At 42.0% G+C, this 25,974-nt stretch overlaps 2 protein-coding genes across 4 annotated transcripts; both read right to left on the bottom strand.

Annotated features, from left to right (window-relative positions):
• Positions 1–1,899: 1,899 nt before the first annotated feature.
• brpf3b (bromodomain and PHD finger containing, 3b) lies at positions 1,900–14,015 on the bottom strand. 3 transcript variants are annotated; one of them, XR_013772159.1, is made up of 14 exons: positions 13,782–14,015; positions 11,119–12,695; positions 10,776–10,938; positions 10,463–10,594; positions 9,919–10,047; positions 8,885–9,197; positions 5,776–6,066; positions 4,512–5,105; positions 4,197–4,278; positions 4,029–4,117; positions 3,822–3,916; positions 3,531–3,685; positions 2,374–3,332; positions 1,900–2,305 (listed from the first exon to the last, which is right to left on the bottom strand). XR_013772159.1 is itself a non-coding variant. In XM_079272989.1 (13 exons), the coding sequence occupies exons 2-13, from the start codon at positions 12,669–12,671 to the stop codon at positions 3,149–3,151; spliced, it is 3,780 nt and encodes a 1,259-aa protein (XP_079129115.1). In that variant the 5' UTR covers positions 12,672–12,695; positions 13,782–14,015; the 3' UTR covers positions 1,900–3,148. The 3 variants fall into 3 exon arrangements, 2 of the variants coding, with proteins under 2 accessions (XP_079129115.1, XP_079129116.1); XM_079272989.1 differs by having other exon boundaries at positions 1,900–3,332; XM_079272990.1 differs by having other exon boundaries at positions 1,900–3,332; positions 4,029–4,114.
• A 1,343-nt stretch (positions 14,016–15,358) lies between these two features.
• On the bottom strand, positions 15,359–25,637 carry mapk13 (mitogen-activated protein kinase 13). The gene is made up of 12 exons (XM_079274192.1): positions 25,460–25,637; positions 23,593–23,722; positions 22,272–22,330; positions 21,688–21,793; positions 21,103–21,132; positions 19,942–19,989; positions 19,005–19,119; positions 18,315–18,386; positions 17,726–17,805; positions 16,836–16,914; positions 16,131–16,304; positions 15,359–15,741 (listed from the first exon to the last, which is right to left on the bottom strand). Exons 1-12 carry the CDS (start codon positions 25,570–25,572, stop codon positions 15,656–15,658), a joined length of 1,092 nt encoding a protein of 363 aa, XP_079130318.1. The 5' UTR covers positions 25,573–25,637; the 3' UTR covers positions 15,359–15,655.
• Between the last annotated feature and the right edge of the window lie 337 nt (positions 25,638–25,974).

Here is a 25,974-nt window from a genome sequence, read left to right as displayed (position 1 = left end):
TATTGAAAAGTATAAGTCAGGCAATGGCTACAAAAAGATTTCCACTGGTTTCTAAACTGAGAACACTTTTAAGGATTTAAGGGGATGTATCAAACAGAAAAATGCTAAAATAAATCTAAAAGTTGTCTTACCTGCACGGTTATCGTCCAACTCACAGCCCGCTCCCCTCAGCAGGTGCTCCTCCTCGATCGGCAGACGACTGAAGGCCTTTTTCAGGCTCTTCTGTGTCCACGATCGTAGGGATCCAGTAGTTTAGTTTGCCAACAATATTCGTATCCAGTATATTTTCTATTATTTTTCAGTTTTAACATTCAGTACAGCTATGAGTTGTAAACCTTACACAACCCGTCTCTGCAATACTTGTTGTAATACAACAAATCTGTATTTTGGGGGGGAGGAAGAGAGAGAGACAACATTGTAGATTATAATTGAGAATAATTATGTTCTCGCTATGATTAATCACAGCATTTTTAGCTTTATCTTTACTTTATTGTTCTTGGGTAACATGCCTGTAGTTGTGGAAACATAAAAAATACCTTTTTTGACATATAGTATGAAAGTCATGTCAGAAAAAGGCATAGTATAGCATGTCGAAAAAGTAAAAATAAAGTAATATTATAGCATGTCTTTAAAAGTCACAGTATTTCAAAAAAGTCATGATGTCATAGTATAGTATTTTGAAGAAGTTGTTAAGTCATAAAATAATGCATACAAATATCATAGTACATTAAAAAAAGTGTCAGGGTAAAGTGCAGAGGTTCAATGAGGTGCGTGTTTAAAAAGAAATAGCATAGTATGTCCTAAAAAGTAATAGTATATTGAAAACACCGTCGTAAAGTATGCAGAAAATCATTATATACCACATCTAAAAAGTCATAGTACAGCATGTCAAAAAAAGTCATTAAAAAATGGTGGGGCGTGGAAAATGTTGTGAAATTCATAGTATAGTATTTAAAAAAGAAATACGTCAGTCAAAGTAAAGTGTGTCGGAAAAAAGTCATAGTATACGTTACTGCTGCATGTGTTCTCTTGCGTGTGTTGTCCTTGCAGCTCTGCAGGTTTGTGCTGAACAAGGTGCACTGGGCATGGGACTGGAATGCTTTGTGCCAGCAGTCGAAGATGGAGGCCTCTGGTGTTGGGACTGCTCGTCTTGCTGACTTTCAAACGAGGATTTTGTATTTTCCTGTTGTATGTCATGTTAATGAATCACATCGTTTAGATTTTTTTAAAGGGTGTCTTCTGTAAATGATTTGGGCGAGTTATGGAATCTGTATGCTTTGTCTAGAATAAGCCAATCAGCTGTCAAGAAAAGACATGCAAAACCTCTATGCAACTGTAAATGATCAGTATAAACCCACCTGGAGCTCTGCAGCACGTTTTAAGTCAAATGACACCTGATTCACTTAGTTCGTGTCAAAGGGTCTGACTTTACTTAAAATAGCTCTGCAGTCTGACAACTTCACTCATGCAGCACGTATACTGTATGTTTGCATGTAAATAAGTAGTTTTTATCTGATTTAGATCAGACTGTTGAATTGTTTGGTCCCACACACCAGTCTTCCACCATTTTCTCAGTTAACTTCAGTTCTGCAGCCATTATTGGATTTTAGCTTGTGATGAGACTGAAATGTGTTTGTGGATTGCTGCAGTTTGTTTGGACAAAAGATATTTTTAGCTCGTTTCTATGACTGTTGTAAACAGCCAACAGTACTCTTCACCATGCTGAACGTTGTAAATAAAATGCAGACTGGGTGCTAGCTGGAGTTCATCAGCAGAAAAAGAGAATTTTCCAACTGAAACCTGCGACATCTTCCAAGTGATCGTGATTAAACAATACTGAACAATGGCTTTGGTTGTAAAAAGAAAAAAAACATAACTGCAGTTAAGTATCCCAAAAGTCTTTTAATAGAGCACTGATTTCCCAAAATGTGGAAATACTTGTTTTGACAAAATATTTGGTGAGCAGGTAAAATATGCTGGTATTACAAGCTTATAAAGGTGTATTTTTCCATTTGATAAAATGGGGCTCTCGACAATAAATAAAATATTCTGGGAGTCAACAGTGAATGATGGCGGCTGGTCTCGAGTAAAATCACCACCAAACCAAATGTGAAATTATCTGTTAAAATGTTGGCCGCATGTGTTTTTAAACTTCACTCCATTTGTTTTAAATAAGATTTAATTCTCAACTTTAACCAATATAACTGTATTTCTATAGTTCTGTATCCCATAAATAAATTATTTCTCTCTGTATCAAAAAGAGAATTCAAATATAAAGAACAATTGGCTCATTGTGCTATATGCTCTGAATGTATACACACACACACACACACACACACACACACACACACACACACACACACACACACACACACACACACACACACACACACACACACACACACACACACACACACACACACACACACACACACACTGAAATTACATCAAAGACAAGCTAAGTACACTGCAGCAAGTCAGGAATCATTTCATCTCCACAGACACACACAGCTTTGCTTTGCCCCTTGTGGGTTGATTGAAATACGCATTTTAAAAACGGCAACATTAAATAAAAAATTGATAATAAAACATACATATGTACACAAAGTGTGCCTTTATAATATACAAGTGTCTTTGTAAAAGATTAAACTGTAAAAAGCTATTGTATAAAAGATGGCAGTGATCCATTCATTCGTCTTCTGCGTTTCATATAAATATGTCAAATCTCTTTTCTGACAATTTGATTCCTTGGCAGTAGCATTAAACGAAACGGAGGGGAATTCTTTTACATTTGATCCAGACACACAGCTTCAACACATCCAGGTGGCGGACGCAGATACCCCGATACACCCCTGAACAGGGATTTAATGCTTACCGACGCAGCACCGTGGGACCTCAAGGTAACTTCATTCACATCCAGAGCTCCACGACGACACGAAGGCAAACAAACAGCACCGCTCTGTGTTTCAGACACTAGTGGTTTGGTAGCGAACTACACTCCAGGACTCTGTGCGGTGCAGGAGCCTCTCTTTAGACCACAGCGTGAATACAAATTAACAACTCGCAGTAGGACCACCCGATGCTTTGGGAACCAAACAGAAATGCATAGTGGCCGACTGTGGGCGCACACAGGGCTCACCGCTGCCCTCTACAGGTAGTTGGAGGCGACAAAGCCGTGGCTGTGGCTGACTCGGCTCTGGTGGATCATGGCGCGGTCGTACGCCACCTGGACAGACTTGCGGATGCTGGACGTGCGACCCTCCATTATGCGCAGCTTGTCCGCTGTCTCGTCGACACCCAGGGCTGTCACTTTGTCCCGTGGGAGCCACTGCCTGCAGTACCAAAAACACAGATGACCACTTTCACTGCTTTAGACCTGTTTGCACCAACTACAACATATAAAACTACGCTCATTTTATTTAATTCTGATCATTCTGATCCTCCTTGACTGGACATTTCACCCAGCTGAAATGCAGTCTGACCTCATGGTGGATATAAGGCACATTTGAGCGTGTCCGTTTGACCCTCACCATGTCCGCTTGTTGTCAAAGAAGAGCACCAGGTAGAGCCTCTCATTGGTCTCCTCCTGCCTCTGCTCCCCCAGACAGAGGACCTCTTTGGGTGGGACAGGGATGGGCACCCCGTTGTGCAGCATGCCCTCCTCGGGCATCTCTGGGTCGATGATCTGAAACCAACACACAGTCAAGTCTCGCTGGAAATTTAGGTCTGATTCTAGCACCGCACTCTCACACAGCTGGTCTTAGGAAACTCCGTATTTATTAGATCGTGCTGCATTAACATTTAGAAGAATAAGGGACTACCAGAGCAGGATAGGAGGGATATCCCCGACACTTGGCCCACACCAGATCTAGGGACTCCAGCTCCTTCCCAGCCTCAGTCCTTAGGCTGCCGTTGCCTACAAAACAGCAGCAGACGGGGAAATGATTTTATGAATAAGAAGAAATGCTATTTAAATTCATGTGAACTTAGACATTTTTAACAAAACAAACATAAGAAAAAAAGCATACCAGTATAATCAGAGTCTCCATTGACTATCTCCAGAAAGGGAACTTTGGAAAGAGCTGGTTTCCCGAGGCTTCGTTTGGGTGGCGAGCTACTGAAAGACAATATCAGTGTCAATGAACTATCATTACCACAATCAAAGAACCACTGACAACGGATGCACCACGTCTTACATTTCTTTGTGCAGGACTGGACAAGGGATGTACTCTGAGTCGGACCCGCCGTCTTTGTGCTTGTTGAAGCCGTTGGTCAGTCCTGAAAGAAAGTGAGAGAAATCTAAGAACAATCTCAGAAGAAAATGAATAAAGACAAATTGAAGACTGCTCTTTCATCTCTTGAAGGAGAGGGATGACAAGTACAGCGCATTCTAACTATTCCCTATGTGGACACATCCGAATGAAGGTCTTCAGTGCCACAGGTAGTCAGTTCTAAGTAGCTCTGGGTAGAGGATCCTAAACTGATGCAAGTAACTACATAAAGCCTCTCACCACTTTGCAGTGTATGATTTGGTGTCTTCTCCAGCTCACTATCTGAGCACATGTACCGACTGGGGGTACATTGTTCATTGAGGGTGGGGGGTCCGGGGCTTTTCTGTGGGGTCTTCGATGGAGTGGACACAGGTGTTGAGGATGGGGTACTGGCTGTGGAGTTGGCCGCTGTCGGGGCGTTGCTTGAATTGTGGTCCTGCTGCTCCTTTCCATTCAGCAAAGGATTGTCTCTCTCTCTGAACAGCTTAGCTCCATTTTTTGCCTTTTTGAATAATACAGAGGTTCGTCGTCCGACTCCGGTGGTGGGCCGCGGAGGAGTGCTGAGCTCCGGCAGGCCGTTGGCCACCGCCGGTCCTTCGCTGTGCAAAATGGGGGGCACCTGCCGCTCCTGTGGTTTAGTGCAAGTCGTGTTCGCTGTGGCGAGGTCCGAGAGGTCACCGTCCATCTTTAGGCATTTGCAGGGCCAGCTGGGGGACTGGCGCTCCCCTGTGATTGGCCGCAGGGTGGGAGGTTCCAGAGGTGCGTCCCCGCGTCGTGGAGGAGGGGCCGGCCCGGTCGGTTCCAGCGTCGGGGGCGAAGTGGATTTAAGGTCATCTGGAAGAGGAGAAAAATTCACTTCAATTTCACTCAGCGTGCATTTCAAACGGATGTACATTTAGTATGTCGTGTGATGTGGTGGTGTAGTAGTCACACTGGAATATGGTGTCACTTCAGAATGGGTTAGTTTAACCTGCTCAAAGGGAGTTGAGGTATTCTACAGATATGGAGGACCTTATCTAGACCAGTGAATAAATAACTTTCCTCTCACAACTGTACACCAGCAACATGATAACATGGCAGCATTTTAAGACTCAACTGACACAAATCGCAGGTATTGTGCTGCGCACCTCTACGGTAGCAAGAGACTACTTGACTGGACTAGCCTGGAGTCAGAAGTGGGATGACATGGCATGACTGTACGTGGCCAATGGAGAGTGGTGAGTCCATGAGAGTGATGTACAGAAGAGGTGCAGACAGAGTGCACTGGGAGAGAGGAGTTGTGAGGCAGCCATGGCTAACGAGACTCTGTGGGCCCCTACTTACTAGACTGGAGACAGTGGGGTGGTTGGGGTTGGTGCGTGGGGGGGACCCTGGCTCAATTACCTGAGGACAATGTTCCGTTAGCTCATGTTCATAACTGGTCTCATAGAAAATAGAGGCTTTTAAAAGGTTTATGCATTGGCAATTTCATACTGTTGAAATGTCAGCGCTTTTCATCACCCACCTTTGTCCGAAGACGACAGTCCGTTGTCTGCCTTGGCATCTTTGTCGTCGTCATCCTCCTCCTCCTCCTCCTCGTCGTCTTCCTTCAGATGTCCATTGTGAAGGCTGAAGCGGTGGTGTTGGCCCTGCCTGTAGCGGATGTTGTTGATCTCGCGACGAAGCAGGCGGATCCGTCGAGTCCGGGCGCCGCTGCATCGCATGGAGGAGACAAAGTCCATCTTCTCCAACAGCTCCTTCAGCTGTTCCTCCACAGTCATATGAAGCCGGTTGTCTGGATCCAGCACACTGTCAACTGGACACAACAAGAAGGGGTTAGGCTAGTGGCGACGCTGACATGCATGTTCCACGAAAGTACAACAAACATGAGTTTAATGCTGATATTTTTTAATTGAACAGATTAGCTGACGAGCAACAGCCCAAGAGTAAATGCTCAAAAAAAAGGAGCAGAACCTAGTGCTGTTGATTTTTTCCACAAAGGCCAGTCAAATGAATTGATCATGAACCAACTCACAACTGCCAGAGCTTTACTTTCATCACTTCAGTTTGTCATGTACACTGTCCACAGACAGCAACAGAGTTACATCTACATGGTGTTAAACTAGCAACACAATAGTACAGGGGTCACTAATAGGCGGGCCGCGGTCCGGATCCGGACCCAGACAACGTTGTATCCGGACCCTGGACCAAAAAAACGATTTTATTTTGACGGAGCGCTTCAATAGTAACCGGTGCAGCTTTTACGGTACTTGTTCAGCGGTCCAGGAAACACACCGACCAATTACATGCGTTATAAATATTCTCACGTGATGCTACTCAGCCAATCAAATATGTGTATTCTGATCAACTTTCCGACTCGGGTGAGAATCACACACACACACACGGGAGAGACGGACGAGAGACCGTGTGGTCATAAAATGAGTGTTACGTGAGGACAGAGAAGTTATTTCACGTGACGTTCTCTAAAAAGAGGAATGTGGATAGCGAGACCAGAGTCTTTAACCATGAATAGACGGACTTCATTCATTCATTATCCAAACGGCTTATCCTGTTCAGGGGCGCTGGAGCCGATCCCAGCTGACATTGGGCGAAGGCAGGGTACACCCTGGACAGGTCGCCAGTTCATCGCAGGGCACGTATAGAGACAGACAAACATTCACGCTCACATTCACACCTACGGGCAATTTCGAGTCTCCAAATAACCTGAGCTGCATGTCTTTGGACTGTGGGAGGAAGCCAGAGAACCCGGAGGGAACCCACGCTGCAACGGGGAGAACGTGCAAACTCCACACAGAAGGACCACCCGCGATCGAACCCCGGTCCCTCTTGCTGTGAGGTGACAGACGGTCTTGTATCTGTTAATGCTTCCCTTTGTATTCATCTCAAATACAATTTCTCTTTTTAGAAGATGGGGAAAATATAATATTGTGGCTTTTTTGGGTGACAAGACTTCTCACCTGAATGAACAGAATTTAAAGCTGCAGGTCAAGTCAGTTCAGTTAATTCTTCTTAAATTAACTTCTTTATTTTAAGATGCACATTTTTAAAAAAGCTTTCAGTTTTTTAATCCATTCCTTATTTTACTTGAAATGAGAGAAGATCATTTATTTATTATTAGAGTATGTATGTATTATATTTCATCCAGTTCAATTTGAAAACTGACAATAAATATTGTTGAGATATTATTCAGTTGTAGACTACATACAGACATTAATACAACTGTTGGCTACTTCAATATATTGGACTAAATCATAGCGCAAGTGAGAAATTATTGTGATGTTCCGGACCTTTGCTTGAGGAAATTCTTTCTAAATTGACCTCGGTGAATTTGAATTGAATACTCCTGCAATAGTAGATACAAGAGTCAGAGAAACACCTACATTGATGAGAACAAAACAAAACTGAATTTTGTTTTCAACAGTTAGTTCTCAAAAATGATGACCCAGTTAAATATATATAAGCCATCCCTCTCCTGCACACTTGGCAAATCTCATACCTTATTCAAATCCATCACTTCCCAGAAGTAAATGTCAGAACAGCCTGAAATCTCAACCTATGCTAAATAAGGCAACAACCACCCTGTTTACTGGTGACCACACTATTCTGCTGTCAAGCATTGTCACTGACGTTTATGCTATTTACATGAAGAACATTTCGTATTATTATTATACATATTCTCAGTCGGTTTCAGTGAAAAAAACATTTTTGGAGAGGGGGCATTTGGTTCTCATTTAGCACGTAAAGGAAAACTTTACCCACAAAATGACCAGTCATGTTCTTGAAGAAAACTATTTTTCTCCAATGCCTACATAGTGAACGAATAATCAAAAAACGTAAAAAAAAGTTCTGATGAATTGAAATAAATGGGGCTGTTTAACAGCAAAACTATATCAAAACATCCATTTACAAACTCTCACACGACTCGAGCAGAATAATCAAAGTCTTATTTATCCAGTAATATTCTCACTACTTCCCAAATGCAGCTTTGCAAAAACTTTACGACAGTATTTAAAATGAGCATAAACACTCACAACAAACACTTTGTCCGTGCGAGTCCGGACAAATCCCAAATGATTTACAAGGCTTTAGCGAAGATGCATGTGATAAATGAGACTTGCATTAGCAAGAGCTGTGAGAGCATTTGTAAACGGATGTTTTGATATAGTTTTGCTGTTGTTTAATGAATGCTTCAATTATTTTTTTTTATTCTCTGTTCACCGTGGAGGCAGGAAAAACTAAGTTTCCTTCACAAAATCACAGTAACAGGGTGAGGAGTAATTGATATACAAATGGTGATTCCTTTCAAACAAAAAGAGCTGAAATAGTAATCATTTCTATTCAGGCAATCATAACTCACTTTAATTCATGTTCAACAAGCAAAGAATAGCACATATCTATTTCAGTCCCATTGAACCACCTTTGAGTTGCAGTGCATTAATGTATTATCGTTGAAATAGAATCATAACAAAATATTGACAAAAAGTTTCTTGATTGTACTGGATCATTTACCATGCTTCTCAATCATATAGGAGGGATACACACAGATCCCTATCTAGAGTAAAACAGCTGTGCGCGTGTTCACATTTCCTGTCGAGTACCACAGGGTGACTTACCGTCCTCCCAGGTGCAGCTGTAAAAGTCTCGTTTCTGCGGCGACTCGGAGAGATGCATGCCAGTGTTCAGGTCCAGGCCGGTGTTGGTGGCTTGGCGCTGTGCATGGCGCAGCACGGCTCCCCCCAAGTCTCTAAGGCGCAGCGCTAACCGGTGGAAGACTGTGTCCTTGCTGTTGTAGAGGAGGCAGTTGGACACCATCAGGTTGAAGTCGGTGTCCAGGTCAGCCACGGAGCGGTAGGCATGACTCTCCAGCTTAGCGCGCATCGTGGAGAAGTCCATGGGCTGGCTGATGAACTCCAGGTAGTCTGGGACCTGAGGACAAGAAAACATAACTCTAAAAGTTCATGAGGAGACGGGACACATATAGGCAAATAAAATACAAATTAGTAAAAGTGTAAAAAAACTGGACAGATTATAAATTATACATAGAGGTGCTGTTTTGGTTGCTCTGGTTCAGCAAGTAGAAGTCCAATTAATTTCTCCCCACAGAGACTTTGCCAGCTTTGATGGGCATGAACCTCTATCAGTTAAATTATCAATACAAAGGATTACAAGCTATATAAGAAAAGATCTGTTTTTTTGATTAAAAAAGTAAAAAGTATAACAGCAGGCAGGACCTAAAGATTATGCTGTTGGGGAAACATATTTCATGTTTTCTTCATAATTGCAATGATGTGTTCTGAATTTTGCTACACCCCTGATTTGAGCCTCTGACTGGCTTCTTCTCCACAGCAATAACAGCTGAGGCTCATGGGTATTTTAGTATTTAGAGCAGTCGGACAAAACCAGATTTCTCGGAAAATACAGTGAAATAAATAATAACTGGCGATAACAACATCTACCTATAGGGTCTTTACATTTAATGGGAGATTCCCAAGTTTGACTCAAGTAATACTGAGCGTATCATTCAAATAAATTGGAAAATGGGGAAAAAACACTTCCGGCACCAACAGGCCCTCCAGCTTAACTCCATAGAACCAGTTTGCGTACATCTGGTCTCTGGCAACCGGGGTTGGAACAGTGAGTGTCTCACCTCCTTGATGATGACTGGCTCTGTAAAGATCTGGGCTGTGTCCTTCTCCTGTAATTGGTCCAGAGTGGAGCGGAGCAGCACCAACATCGGGGTCAACTGCATCTCCAGAGCTTCCTGGTGAACTTTGACCTGCAGTTGTCAGAGGATATGCATGTGATGTCACCATACGTGGAAGTTGCAGCCATACAAATGTCAAAGGAAAGTTTTTGCAGACTTCCAAGAGGCTAAAGGGAAGAGAAAAGTGTGACCATTCAAACATCTCAGATCTTCAGACTACATTGGTGAACACCTTACAATTTGAAATACCCATAATTTATGTCCTTTGGATCCTCAAAAGTTCAGATTTGAAATACTGCATTCTGTAGAACTGCAAACATTAAATCTATTAATTGTCAACTGTTAAATTAACGACAATGAATATAATCACAGTATTCTGTACCCTTCATAATATCAAAAGGGTAAAGGATGAAGTTAAAAGCATGAAAACGAAACACAGTAAGTCGCCACCTTTTTGAGCATGTGAGATTCCTCCCGTGTACATTACCTGTTCTCGTTTGAGTTTCTCTCTCTTGCGGATGAGCTCCACCAACAGCCTGGCTTTCTCAAGATCATGCCTCAGCTTCTGCCAATATCTCAGAGCTTCTCTTGCAGCAGAAACCTTCTCATCCACCTCAGGCTACAAAGAACACCACATATTTTTGAGAGGTATTGTATTAACACTTTATCGGATGTATCTAAAGGCAATCAATTCATTTTAGAAATTGTGTGGGAGGACAATGGCTAAATAACATCACAAAAAATGTTATCAGAGAACAAAAATAGTCACAGAGAGCCAAGACCATAGAAAGGTTTCCTACCAGGATCTGTTCAGTAATCCTTTGGGTTTGGATGCTAGAGAGCAGACGCCGGACCAGCGGCACACCGCTCCTTGACTGCCGCTTCAGTAACCAGTAATTATGCAGCCTATGCATGAACGGTTTCTTTCTCTGAAAGACGATTCCTTTACAGATGATATTCAGCCTGTACAACAGCGACAGATGCAGGTTGGTCTTAGTGTCAACATAACTAACATTGGTCCAGACATTTCCACGAGAAAACGGTTACTTGTAACTATACACTTACTTAAATTGGTCAAAAATTATTTGGTTCAACAACAGATGCACAGGATTTCATGACATTCAAGACAAAACAAAATCTAACCTGCTTGTGGGTATCTGAGCCACTATTACTTGCGGTGAAGCCGTGTGTTCTGTTGACTCTGAGCCCCTCTTCCCTTTCTTTTTACCCAGCTTGGCACCATCTTCAGACTTCCTGCCTTTTTTCTGTGTTATAGGGCCCTCTGTGTAGGCACTCCGTCCTCTGCTGGCCCTCCCTCTGCTGCCCACCACTCTCCCGTCACTCTCCTCATCTGAGACGGCCTCTTGTCCTGGTGGTGAATGGACCTCACAGAATGCTGTCTTTTTCACAGAGAATGTAGTCCCATTAACGTTTGTCTCTCGCACAGGATCAATCTTCATAAACAGACCTGCACGCTGAGCACATGTGACGTGAAACGCAGTGTAACAGTTGGCCTTGTGGCACTGAATTGATGCGCCACGTCCCTTCTGCTTGCACAGGTAGCAAGTCAGTTTCCAGCGTGCCGGGGGGATGTTACTGACCCCTTCCACTGGTTCCAGAAACACTGTGTTGGCAAAGCAGACCTCAGGGATCCAGATGGCACACACGACATGTGCCCAGAGGCCGTCACTCGTTTGTTTGAAAGCGCCTCCACGGTTCGGACATAGAACACAGTCAACAGGTTTCTGAGGGGACTGAAGGCAGCAGCGGCACAGCCATTGGCCCTCAGGGATGTATGGTACACCATAACACTCCTGGTGGACAGCCAGGTTGCAGGAGTCACAGAAAAGGATGACATTGCTGTTGAGGCACTCATCATCCAGGCACACGCAGCAGAAGGCATCGTCGTCAATAGCACTTTGAGAGGGTGCCCGGCTGCGGGCTTCCCGGTACGCCTCCTCCTCCAGCCGGTCTACCAGCAACTCAAAGTTGTCTGGTGTGACAGCTGAGTAACCCTCTGACGTCCGGCCAGCATTGACCATCTCCAGCCAGGCGGTGTCTTCATCGTCCATGTCATATTCTGCCTCAGCTTCCTGCTCCTCAGCTAACCGCTCAATGTAACGGTAATATCCCGCGGGCAGAGGAGGTGCTTCGACTGGCGTGAAGGTTTCTAACACATGAAACTTAGGTTCAGGGAGGGTCATGTGCTGATGGTGTGATTCGTTAAACTTTTCAGGGGATGGGGGATGAGAATTGAGGCAGCGGTCTTTGGAAGATGGTGGCGACTTGACAGGAGGGCATTTGGAGTCTTTCCTGCGTCCCCGGGGCGTGATGGGTTTGCGGACTGTTTGGGCACTGCTGGTGGGAGGTGATGACTGCTCACTGTTCTCCTTGTTGCTGTTACACTCAATAATGTCCTGAGCCATCATCTCATCTTCAGTAATAACCTCCAAGGGTTCCAGAATAGAAATGCGATGAAGCCTACCATCCAGTTCCACCTCTACCACCTTCTGGGCCTGGGAGTAAGACAGGGTTTCTCTGGTTGGAGATGCTTTGAGACTGTAAGGGGATGGGGATCGCTGCCGGGCCCACCCACGCCCCCCAACCGTCCCACGCCCGCCAACTGTCCCATTGGACTTCCTGACATCAGTTCCATCTCCTGCGGCCACCTGGCCTTTTCGACGTGGCTTCCTCATAAGCCACCAGTCACACTTTACCTCCTGTTGGTATAATAGGAAATAAAATATGAGAAAATGGTGTTGTAGACTGTAAATAATAATAAATATACAAATTTGGTGGTGCTACAGTGAAATGTTATGCTATAATTCCACTCTTGCTGTAGTATTTTGTTGTTATCGTTTGCATCTGTTATCTTGATTGTGTATTAATCTCCTATTCTTATCTAGCTAGATGTACTGGACAATCCTCACTTCTTCTTGGGATCATTATAGATTTACAAGACTAAGCTAAATCTAATGCTTTTGCTGTAACAATGCAATGACATTAAGGTCTGAATAGGCTTAAAATGCTCAGTCAAAGCATCCCTATCTGTGCGTTGCATTTAAATGCAGTGTTATTTGGCAGGACTATAGTAAATATCACCTGTAGTGTTAACATTCCTTCACACACCTCAACTCGCAAAACTATAATTTACTCAGTGTAATTAGGTAAATGCGTACACCAAAGTATTGACAGCTAACTGACACAAAATGAGGGTCACTCTTCACTGTCAATAGACACACGGCCAGAAAAGAAAAATGACTCTCGACTTTATCTCACTGTTGGCAACTAGCTACTATCAGTGCTAGATTCAACCACAGCCGAATAACGACACAAAGGGCACATCCAATCAGCGTTCAGGAAGGCTTGACTGATCCACCCGAGAACCAATCAGCTTTAATATACTAGATCGGTGTCATTATTTCGGGAGCAAAATGTCAGCCATATTTACAGTTTTAAACACAACTAAAAGCTCTTCGGATACAATTTAAATTACATTTCTGTAAATGAATGCTATAGCGGTGCTTTATCTCTTAATCTTGTCAAACGGGATGAAAAAGGCACAGCATTGTGAACAGTGCTCGTATCTTGACATAAAAGTACAGAGAGAAGTAGCATTAGTTAACGTTACAGAGATATCACGAGCTAACCTGCTAACTTTAAAAGATAGGCAGAACTAACTTTAGCTGCCTTGTTGTATTTTAACGTTGACAAGGAGCGGAACAGGTTGCCATCTTCAAAATAAATAGAGTTCTGAGCCACTCTATAATAAAGAAATAGTACGTAGCAAACTTAAGGCATCTTACCTATTATGGCAACTGACTGACACAGGTAGCTCGACAGCCGGCGGTCTGAAGCCGCTTCTACAGTAATGGTTGACTAGCCAGCCGCCTCACTTGCTGTACTCTCGAAGCTAACTGCTACCAGCAAGCTACAGTTTTCTGGCACAGCCGGTATATTTCGCTATTTTATACGGCTTCCGTTTCTTCACAACAAGGCGGTTGGAGGGCAAGTAGTCACACCCAAAGGTTTACTTAGAACACGGGTGATATATTTGCATTAATAATATGAGAAACATCTCATTATCGACTCAATGTTGTGAGAAGGAAAAATACTAGCATCCTTCGGCTAGCAGTTTGGAGTCCTGAGTATTTGCTAAAGCGATACTAGCCCGAGTAAAAACATAGAACTTCCGGATACATGTTTCAAAATAAACTCCTTATTGGGGCACACAGTGTTTCAATGTGTCACAATTAATACGACTCGGAATTAAATCGTATGTTCACCCTCTATCACCATTTCCTGTTGTAACACATTTTCTTGAGATGTTTGATCCATTCCAAACATAGGGCATATCATTTTCAGTGTTCGTTTATTTTCTCCTAGGGTATTCTTCAAGAACTTACTTAAAATAATGGATTGCTTTTGAAGCTTGACTTTCAGTTTTGATTAATCATATAGCTGTGCAAAATTAGTTATCATTCTACTCATATTTATATCATTAAATATTGTTTTATTTTGACGACAAATTAGCTCACTTCCGCTTTCATGGTAGCCTGTGAGCTGACGTTACCTTGAGAGCAGCAGTTTGACACGTTTAGCCCGCCCATTTGACGTCACCACGTCATGACTTTCGCGCGCAAGCGACTCAACAGGGCTAATGATAACAATGTATGGATTTTAGTACAGCTTTATGCATTCTAAATGTGTAATTTTTAATCAAAATCAGCAAACTATAACTCTTAACTACATGTGGAGTGGAAACGGCACACCTGTTCGGCACTAAACATGTGCGCACACATGCATGCTCATGAAAATGACTTATTCTTTCAATTTACACACATGCAGACCCTCGCCTACTCAGAGTGTCAGACCAGTATTCTATTTTATGGTCTAACATGTTTGAAATGAGTGTCATGGTGGGTAGCAAGTGCAAATAGCTGACACAATAAATTAAACAGCATAACCTTACAGCAGCCTCTAAATGTACCAGCCCAGTCAAGTACATATTCAAAGGCTGCTACATTCTGGAAAGATCCACAAGAGTTGGGCATACAATTTGGGGCAAAAAAGAACTTATGATATAGACAGCATATCAGACTTTAAAGTTGTGAAATATGGAACCACAAAGTCATACAAGCAGAGACATGAATAAATCAATCTGTTGGGGTCTTTGTTGGTCAGGGGTTTTCAGGGCATTCATTGGAAAATCCTAAACTTTTCCCCTTGATGATCATTTTAATTTGATAACATAAAGATGACATTTTCACCTCAAGACTGCATTGGTTTTCCTGACAAGAGATTATACTTGACGACCAGTTAGGCCAGTCTTTCTTGGGCAGCAACATGTAATATTTGCTATAAAAACAAAACTTTGTACGCATCTTGTCTTATTATTTAATTGAAAAACCACATTACAGTAAATTCTACAGTAAACTCTGTGACATTTAGTCACAATGCATTTGCAAGACAATATACTGATAGGGAATGTGTAACATGAAGACAAATCCACACATAGGGAACAATTGCACAAATAAAAAGGTGTGTCAGTTTTGATATAATCATTCTTCACTGTCCATGATAACAGAAACAGAGAATCCATGGTTGGACTATACAAGGGCACCATTGGCAATATGCTGGGGGAGGTTGGGGCATCAGTAGTTACAAGATATTGATCAGGTCACGGAGAAATAGTCAGGGTGTTTTTCCTCTTAGAGTCTCGCCGTGGGAACGGCACAAAGCTTCTCACCTCTCTAAAGCATAACCCTGTGGACAAAAGGGGAAAAACATTTGTTTTCTGCTGGTGCTGCATGTCCACAACTCCAATACTAGTTTACACAGAAAGCCATTTAAGGTGTATTACTTTATAACATTAATTACCACATTAACAGAAGCCCTGCAGCAGGATGTTTGTGTAGTTATAAATCATTCTATATGGCCAACATGGTAAACACTTGAACACTCTCATGTAACACAGGAATTGTTTTTAGAATGTCTCTATTCTAAAAAAAAGTTGTAAAATGAGACCAGAACTGGTACTATGAGATAGTTTCTGTGAGATCTGTAAATGACAGGTACACACACACAAGACGTGTATATATACACTACTCAAATCTGAACATTGATTATATCATGGCTCATTGATTTTTGCTTACGCTTCCACTCATCCAGGGTCAATGTGGCGTTGTCATGGCTGTCATCGTACGATGCAGGCTCAGGTAAGTCCTCTGTGTCCCTGAGGCTGTCGAAATATGGGTGCTCCAGAGCTAGCTCGGCTGTGGGTCTCTCATCTCCGTCCAGAACCAGCATCTTCTCCAGCAGGTCGATACCTGCAAAACAGTCAGTGGAACAAAATAAAGCAACAATTTGATCAAACATAAAAACATCAAATTGTACATGTCAATGTTTAAAACACTTTTACTGACATTAGCCATATGGATGGTTGCTGCGAGCGTTTCAGAAGCAGAAGATTGAATTATGTGTAGTCCAAAGTACTATTTGTTTTGTGCCTATTTTGCTGTTTCCAAAAGTTACAAAAGAAAGCTCTGCTATTGCCAGATACATAAAATGTACTATTTTGAGAATTTCTCCTGTTGTTAATCTACTTGAAGCTTTCATGAACAGGGTGCAAAATAAGTCACTACAGCGATAATTCAGAAAAGGAAAGTAGCAAGATGAACATTATAAGCAAGGAAAAATGATTACTTCAACAACAAATGGTTGCTGCTGTGGTGGACCAGTACTGTGGACAGTAGTAAAAGACTGTACTTGTACTAAATGTGTCTGAAGTTTGATAAAAAGGTAAAAATCTAAATCTGTGGACCGGTCGAGCTCAAGAAAAAGGCTGTTGCTTAACTCACCCTTTGCACTGGCTCTGGGGAACAACGTTGAGAAGTCTTTCCTGGGATAGCGAGGAAGGGTCTTGATATAGTTTTTGGCCTGTGTTCAAAGACACAAGAGAAATTAAATTAAGCATCAAAAACAAAATTTTACCAGATATAATGCAAATCCAAGCATCGGCTCATACTGTATCTATTTAATTTTCCTCTCTGCTCATGGACTAGAAATTATTCAAATTACATGCATTTCCTCTGCCTACAGACAGACAGACAGAGCTTACAATAAACTAAATTATATTCTTCAAAATGATCAATTGATTGTGTAAATGACAACACAACTGCTTCAGTCTGAAAATGATACAGGTGTTTCTGTAAAATTCAATGAATCACTCATATTCAAGCATATTCTTCTGCTAAAGTTTAAATATATTCTGTACCAATATCATTCTATGCTCTGCACGTTGCTAAAATGCAATAAATGAAACTGACAGGACCGCTGAGCTTAAGTCTAGGTTGGCGATACATTTTGAGATTGGTGCAAATTTCATAGCATTCCTTATGTGTGTTATTATCGTGTGATACTAATAGACAACATCATTTACAATTCAGTCATTGTTTCTGTTTTTTATATATAAAAGAAAAACATTACTGAATAGGAAAATAACTTTGATAAAATAACTGATAAAATGAATATTTCTATGATCATTTTATTTCCCATCACTCCTTCCTGCTACATGCTGTTGTTGAAGCCCCGACTTTTCCTCTGGTGCCACCCTCAGGACAAAGTATACATTTTTTCTCAAACTACTGGTAAAGCTTAGTGAAAGGAAAACTCTTGGATCCCAGTTCCTGTAGTTTAATGATATACATATATATATATATATATTTATGACATACACACACTGTCCTACCTCTTGGCTATCCAGCTTCTGTGTGAACTCTGCTCCAGGTACTCCAGTCACTTTCATGATCTGAGTCAGCTGGTCCATGTCTGGTAAAGGCACAATCAAGGATTGGGTTTTTTTACTTGGGATGTTCTGGAGGTTCAATAAGCAAGTTCCACTTAGAAGCAGTGGAAAGTAGGGTTTCCATGCAGGTCCATAAAACTGAATAATAAAGGGAACTGAAAGCCACAAGTGACAGCTTTATTTGCTCGTCGATGCTATAAATCATTAAAGTGCCTGGAGTGCAAAAAAGGACATAAAAAGTCAATCTAAAACATGCAGAAAAATTATGTAATATAGTGCAGAAGTAGCTGCATCGGATGCTGCCTGAGGAACCGTGTTTTTGCTGCATGTAATATACTGTAATTGCCTTTTGTGTTCCATTCTGCACCTGATTTATAGTGCCCATCATGGAACTGGCTTGAATGGCATTTATTATTACATTGATTTAATGAAGAGATATTAAAGCTTGATGTGATGCCATTTAGGAATCATTTAGTACATTTATCTACACTAAAACAAGTCCAGTGAACACACAAGGCTGGTGAAAGGATACAATCTCTCCCTTTGAAAAGGGTTTTTCCGTTGATCATTTCTGCCATGATACAGCCCACAGACCAGATGTCCACTAGAATAAAAGAAGGACAAAAAACACGAGTGAGAACCCAGAAAACATGTCAGTGTTTTAACTTAAGCTCAGTACAGTGCAAACCACGCCAGAGCAAAGTTCCTTGTCCTTGGAGCAGAATCTATTGTGCTGTTTATATTGGAGAATACTTGGTGAGTGATACAATCCCACGGAGGGTGTAAACCTGCGCCAGAGTTGCCTCCTGTGCTACAACATATTCTGTAGCTGCTGTTTACAAAATGAAAAAAGCAGCGTCCCCTAAAGAAGCATAAATCCTGGGAAAGCCAGTTTGATTGCAGTGACAGCTCTGTCACTGAGTCTCAGCGCTATCAGGCTGCTGTCAGACCCATCTCTGTCAACTGCGAACAGATTAAAGAAAAAATAAATAAAACAAGATTCAGTCAACATGAAACCAATGAAACTTCAAATGCATTTTACGCACCAACGGCAGGATTATAAAAAACTGCTTACCCATAAAGTACCATACAAGCCACCGCTAAAGAAAGAAACCCCTGTAACTGGAGATGTTTGAACAGCTACAGCACCGACAGGCCAACTCAATACTAAGACAACAGCAAGGACAGAGATAAGAAGTTGTAACAGCAGCGATTGTCTTGCCAGTCTGGGTGTAGTGCATCCAGTTCAGAATGACCTCAGGCGCCCGGTACCAACGGGTCACCACGTAGCCCGTCATCTCAGCGTCAGTACTGCGAGCCAGCCCGAAGTCCAGGATCTGCATCGGCAGCAAAGAAAAGGAATCACAATCTGGAACATGAACCCCCGTACATGACAGACATCTGTAAAGCTAACTTGTTGTTTGATAAGGTTTTTCATATGCACGTTGAAATGTGTGTGTAAAGAAAAGCATCATCTTATCAAATGTGTTCAAACTGTCATTATTTCCTGACAGTAGTACATGAGATAGACGATCTGTGAAAAAATCAGGTTCCTCTGCCACCTTTTAGTTCTCCTAATGGCATTGGCAAGATTCTGCCACGCCCGAAAGACAACCAATCAGAGCCGAGGAGTCGGCTCTGATTGGCACTGCTTTGTGAGTTCCCATCAAACTGTCAAACTGAGCAGCGCTGATCCAATGAGAGTCAACATTCTGCTACAGCATTGCCTATTTTTGGCCTCAAATGTTTTTAGAAACGTATTTTAGTGTAACTTTTAGCTGTAAAAGGAGATAGTTAGTGACCCGACTGCCATGTTGGAAACAGTCGAGCCAAAACCAAGCAAACTAGACTTATTTGTCTCATGTTCTCTTGTCAGGATATTGTGATAGTTTGTGCAAATACGATAAAAAAAAGTTGTTTTCATGAGAGTTACCAACTGCAGCTTTAATGAACATATAGACTGATATTGACCATATTGGTTCCAATGTTTAAGATCATGCATCAATAGCAATATCTTAAAACATGTTTCTTGACATTAGGATCAGAATCATCTGTCTATTTTTCTAATCTACTATTTGATCACTTTGTAACTGCTGAATCCTATTGTTCATCATTTCAGGTTAGTCATGTTCTCCAGTGTAATGCTTGGAAGTACAAACCTTCAGTTCACAGTCTTGGTTTACAGCCAAGTTTCCAGGCTTAAGATCCTGTAAAAAGAAAATGAGCGGAGAGGAGGACACTTATTGCACATCGTGTTTAACTGCAAATGAACTTGCTTGTACTGCGTAGCATCACAACTGGGAACGGGAGGAGCCTTTAGTGCTCGTAGCTCCTGTGGTTTAAAATGGCTCAATGCCTGAATAGCGTAGGATTTTAAACAGGGATTCAAACGGTGAGACTGATCATAACACTCACTGCAGCATTTCTGCAGAGTCACTCATAAAATACCGTGACATAATGTGTGATAAGTGTGGCACTGATAGTCAGTGTTGACAACACCTTGACTGTGCAGGAAGTACAAGAGCACCAGCAGGCTAACACTGACTGAATCATCTGTATGATCATATTTTCTAAAACACACAGTTTTCTGAGCTCAAACACATGTTCGCAGCTCATCCACAACACACTAATGCCTTTAGTAATAATAAGCATAATCAATAAATATGTTATGATCAAAACATATATATGAAACAATCTTCATAACAGAGTGAACATTAGTGTGTTTCTACTTGTAAATCTACTACTTCCCTGCAAGGAAAACAAGAAAATTAGTACTTTGTCTTCAGACAACACCAAGAATTTAAAAGACCATTTTAGCGTTTGGACGTACAAGTATTAAGAAGCCATTTATATCTGCCACATATGCAAGTGCTGTATTGATCTAACCCTACTTTCCCGAGACAACCCCCCCCCCCCCCACACACACACACACACACACACACACACACACCTACACACACACACACACACACACACACACACACACACACACACACACACACACGCGCACGCACTTGGCACTAGTGAAGTCGGGTGTGGCCGAACATCTCTAGACTTGCAGTCAACCATCAGAGAGTCAACTCATCCTACCTGTTGGGGCAGGGTTCGATCTGACTCAATAACAATGACGAAATAAATCAACATTCCCATGGATATCTTCAGCACAGGAAACGGTGCGTAAATGATAAAGTACAACAGAAATCACTGCACGCATTACACTTTCTTAATAATAGCCTATATCATAGACCGAAACCTTTTCTCAGGATTTGTTTGTAATCCCTAATCTTGAATATCTACATTGACATGTGACCTGTGCTTACCCTGTGGATGATTCCAGCCTTGTGAATGTACTGCAGAAAGGGGGAGACGGAGCAGGCAGCAGACGCTGTTATTGCAGCAACATCCAAAATGCATGATTATGGCATTTATATATGGTATTTTGTGTCTCTTTAATATGCCTGTTTACATGATAGATTTATTAGTTTGCACTGTTTGTTAACCTGATAACTGTTTAGTATAGTTGAATATAGTATAATGTATATCATACTATATATATAGTATACACTATATAGCTTATCATAGTGCATTACTTTGTCTGTTTTCAAATAGTGTTTAGTACCTCTCTATTCTATAATTGTGTATATTTGTGTTATATTGACCAATTTAAGATACAAAAAGGTTGACTCTCCACTGCGTCCTTCATTGTATGTATAAGTGTAAGTGCAGACAATTCTCTGAACTTATTGTAGCATATGTTAAAATACAGTATAAATCTGGCATGACTGTGCTGCATGATAACTTTGGAACGCATTCAGTGAGGTTTTGATGAGTCAGAAAAATGTTTGACGAATCTTCTCGTAATGCTTCACGATAAGATTGTGCGTTTCTGTGAAAGGTCGGCTCACCCTGAGTCCACAGAGCATCTGGTAGATGAGAAACTGGACTTTGTCTTCTGTGAGGTGACCTCGCACCTTCGACAGGTCAGTAAACATGTAAGGCATCACCAGGTAGCTGAGCAAAAGAGAGGGAGAGGGGCAGAGATGGACAGTATGATTCACTATATTTAACAGACCAAACACTACACAAGCTTTATTCAGACCACATCACAAAGAATGCTTCAGAAAAAGCTTTTCCTTTGCTGTGTGCTGGTATTTTCTACACCCTGTTAATGTAGTAATCCAGGCCTTTTTACACTTTGATCAAGGAGCTTAGGACGCTTGTGTGTGTTTACCTAACACTTACGTTCATACAACCTTCAAAATACTCTTCCTCTTTGCAGTATCCTCCTTATTTGCTCTGGCAAAAGTCGAAGTTCAATGTATTCATTTTACCAGCACACTAAACTTCTTGTCTTTTAAATAAATCAATCTAAAAGTATTCTGTCTTTTGCTTCATACATCTCCACATGTCCAAAGCCCATATCTATCACGAAAAGAGGCATTGCCCGTCTCTGCCTGAGGGCTCTGCTAACATGGCGAAGAATACTCACAAGTCCTGGATGTCATCGAGGCTTAAGGCAGATGAAAACACATCGAGAAGTCCTATCACCTGGTTGGAATGAAAAAGAGAGGTGAGGAGCGCAAGTATTTCCAGGATATGCTAATGCTAATGCTATTTAAAGTGCCAATCTCACACTCTAATCACAATCACAACATATCTATTAATCTATCTGCTTTCCCCATGTATTGTTGTCCATGTATACATGTGTTATTTTTTACATTATATTTATATCTTTTTCACGCATAGCGACACGTAACATTACTATTGTTTAGGAGGTTGTGGCAAACCAGGGGAAAAAAGACATGCAGATCCAGCACAGGGGGGCAGATCCCCAAGCTCAGTTTGGGGGAGTTCTGCAGCCACGAGGCACATAGCATTAGACACACCTGCAGACCATCAGGTAATCAGAGCAGGCATGAGCTCGCCCGGCAGACAGGCTGGGGAGTAGACCAGGAGGATCTCCTGTACCACTGGAGACAAGTGGCGCCGAACAGGAGGTAATCAAAAAGACTCATATCTCTCTCTCTCTCTCTCTGCTCGACCCACACAGGACAGTGGAACTGCCTTGCCTTTAGAAAAGGCTGACGACCAGAGGCCAAAGACCCCAAACAGGAGGAATCTTTAGTTAGGATATGACCCCATCCCCTTTACCCCAACCTCTTTATTAAAGGACACTTTTCTTTCATACCAAGTGCCTCTGAGTCGCCTGTTTTATTGTGAATCTTGCCTCCACGTCCCCCGGGTTGTCACAAGGTGTATAAACCAATATACCCCTCACAAACACAAGCACACACTCATGCACTTGAGAACACACACACACACACACACACACACAATCACATTTTCTGTCTTTTTTATTTTTTTATTATATACATCTTGTTGAAGTAGTTTGCCATCAACATTATGTCGTCATATTATTTCATGAATAATCTTGTGTACTCCATAGTATTGTGAAATGTTAACATTATTTAGGTGGAGGCTTCAAATAAGCTCAGTGGGTTTTCTGCCTCTTCTACACTGTATTTAAAAGTGTTGCTAAATGGATCTATCAATCTATTATCTGTAGCTTATCCTGTTCAGGGTCACATGGGGGGCCTTCAGCCAATCCCAGCAGACATTGGGTGAAGGCAGGTTACACCCCGGACAGGTCGACACAGGCTATCACAGGGCTTATGCAAATAAACGTAAAACTTAAAACGAAGGGCTGAAATCTTAAGGATTGCCACTTGAAAGGCCAAAAAAACAACTAACACAAGTCAAACAGATTGTTTTAAAGGAAAAAAGAGCAGTGTCAGGTTTAAACTTCTCACGTTTTCATGCTTCATGTGTTTGAGCAGTCGGAGCTCTCTGTAGGCCCTCTTAGCGAAGATCTCTGACTGGAAGGGCCTGTGGAGCTTCTTGATGGCCACTTTTTCTTTAGTCTTCTCATTTATTGCTGAGCTGTGAGGAATAATGGAAAAACAAGTCATTAGCTTTGCACTCTGAGTCTGCGTGCGGCCTTCTAGCATCACTATGATTTCCCTCTTTTGAAGTCAGAGGAGCAGCGAGAAAGTGACAGGACGGTCTATTTTGAGGTTTCACTCTCGCAAAGAAGGCAAATTAATTCCTGTAACGGCAGAGACGTTCTGAGATGGTGGTCTGGATTCTCGAACAGAGTGGGGGGTCTGTGGTTTATTGAGCATGAATATGTAAATGTTTGGCAACTGGTGATGTGCACAGTATGTCTGCAGTGATCTGCAGGGCATCAAATCGTAGGAGGACAGGCTTGTTAGGCTATTTGGAGCCACATCCACCAACACACAACACTTGTGCATAGTGCTGTGGACAACGCTGACGCACTGATGTAGGATATTAATGTTAAATTAACACGCAGCAGCTGATCCATGCCAGACAAGTATCCGACGTAAATACAGTACATCTTCCACGTACAGCAGTTATGAAACGGCTATATTTCTGTTGAATAATTTGTTCTTTTCCCGTGTTTGCAATTGCCACAAGACAATTTATGAGAGACGTGCAATTTGGCAAAATTACAGATAATGGTGGTGACTTGATCCAAGTTCATCAGATGGTGCTTCTTTTAAAGTTCAGACATTTTAAGCTTTCACAGACCATCACACCCACACTGCTGCTTAAAACCCTGGTAACAGTAACTGGCACAATATCTGCAGCTTTGACAACCAAAGTCCACTATGATGGTGGAAGTGCAGGCTTCGAACAAACGAGTTGAACTATAATGTAGGGAGATTACATTTCTGGACATTTTTGAGTTTGAATGGCGGCTGGTCAAAAATGTCTCAGGTCAGTGGCGGCTGCTGGGGGAATTTGGACTCATTCATAACCGGTATTTATTTTAAAGAATTCTAGCAACGGCCCAGAGTGTAGATTATGAATCCAATTGTCTTTTTATAATCTTGTATGGAACTTGACAGCAGCCTTGTGTCTATCGCTATAGATCACTAATAAATCACAAATATAGTGTATCACCAAACTGCAGCATTAGTTGACATGAACACTAAACACTGGATAAATAATATGGTACCTGTCAATCAATAAGGTTAAGTGATGCTGGGTATTGGAAACATCTGCTTTTCCCTAATGGCTTGACGCCTAACCTGTATTCATGTGCAACCCTGATATTTAATTTAATTTCTGTGCTATGTATTTACTACATGTAAATAAACAACACAAAATGTATATATACGTACACATGGATGTGCATAGGTGTTAGGCAACATGCGTGTCATCCGTTTCTGCGGCTCCCGCAGTGTATTCCTGTACCTTGTATGTAACTGCATGAAGAAATGAAAGTGGAAAGTGGCCATCTTTAATATTAACGTCCTAAAATTGCAACTATTATTGAACAGACAAATGCACATACGTTTGAATGCTACGTGTCACGCGCAATGTAGTCGCTGCGCTGTTAACACGCGCAGCTAGGATGCGCTACAAAGTGTCAGGCGTTATAACGTTATAACGAAACAAGCGCTGTCGTGTTGACAGTGTCGTTGTAACGTTACACTACACGATATTTACCACCCGGGTCCAACACAGGCTGCATGCAGCCAGTGAGGCTAACGCACATGAATGCTGGGCTCGGACTAAAACAGTTCTCGTGCACAGTCCAGTCCCAACTACGACACACACTTCATACGGAGTAAGGTAAACGACACTCACCACACCGAGCCGTACGCCCCGGTACCGATTTGTTTAAGTCGTGTGTATTTCTCCGGGACCTCCCACACCGTGTTGTTGATTTCCTCGCGGTAGAAATGTGTCCGAGCCTCCATAATGAAGAGGAGACGGCGAAGCTTGGAAAAAAAAGTTCTCCTCCCTCCACTTGTAAATCTGTCACTTGTTCAGAAGGTAAAGCTAAACCCTGCTCAAAGCACAAGACAAGACAACTTACCCTACAGCTTATTTCCGCCAGAGGTTTTCAAAATAATGTCCATTACGCGTTAGCCGCGTGGGAGTAACCCGAGTACTGTTGGACACAAACGGCTGACTAACATGCTGCGACAAAACCCACGAAAATCAAGTGATATGCATCCTGTAGAAACGGAGTGTACTCATCTCTTATAAGTAGGTATGATTATATTTGATTTTTTTTTGTCAGTTCTTGCCTTCATTGATGTGAATTAATCATCAATACATGCTATACAAATGGCGTTTAAAGGAAAACGATCGAGGCA

Source organism: Melanostigma gelatinosum (assembly GCF_949748355.1).
Source record: "Melanostigma gelatinosum genome assembly, chromosome: 8".
Taxonomy (NCBI): domain Eukaryota; kingdom Metazoa; phylum Chordata; class Actinopteri; order Perciformes; family Zoarcidae; genus Melanostigma; species Melanostigma gelatinosum.
The sequence above is the reverse complement of the archived record's forward strand: the minus strand, read 5'-3'. Positions and strand labels throughout refer to the sequence as shown.

What these genes read in the sequence shown, in the direction of transcription:
- brpf3b (XM_079272989.1), bottom strand. Translation starts at nt 12,671, where the DNA reads ATGAGGAAGCCACGTCGAAAAGGCCAGGTGGCCGCAGGAGATGGAACT. An exon ending in GCTCAGATACCCACAAGCAG is followed by an intron (nt 10,939 to 11,118) that starts GTTAGATTTTGT and finishes GCTGTTGTACAG; the next exon opens with GCTGAATATCATCTGTAAAG. An exon ending in TGGAGACTCTGATTATACTG is followed by an intron (nt 3,917 to 4,028) that starts GTATGCTTTTTT and finishes GCTGTTTTGTAG; the next exon opens with GCAACGGCAGCCTAAGGACT.
- mapk13 (XM_079274192.1), bottom strand. Translation starts at nt 25,572, where the DNA reads ATGGAGGCTCGGACACATTTCTACCGCGAGGAAATCAACAACACGGTG. An exon ending in GATGCACTACACCCAGACTG is followed by an intron (nt 18,387 to 19,004) that starts GCAAGACAATCG and finishes CTTTTATTCTAG; the next exon opens with TGGACATCTGGTCTGTGGGC. An exon ending in GACCCTGGATGAGTGGAAGC is followed by an intron (nt 15,742 to 16,130) that starts GTAAGCAAAAAT and finishes TTTTGTCCACAG; the next exon opens with GGTTATGCTTTAGAGAGGTG.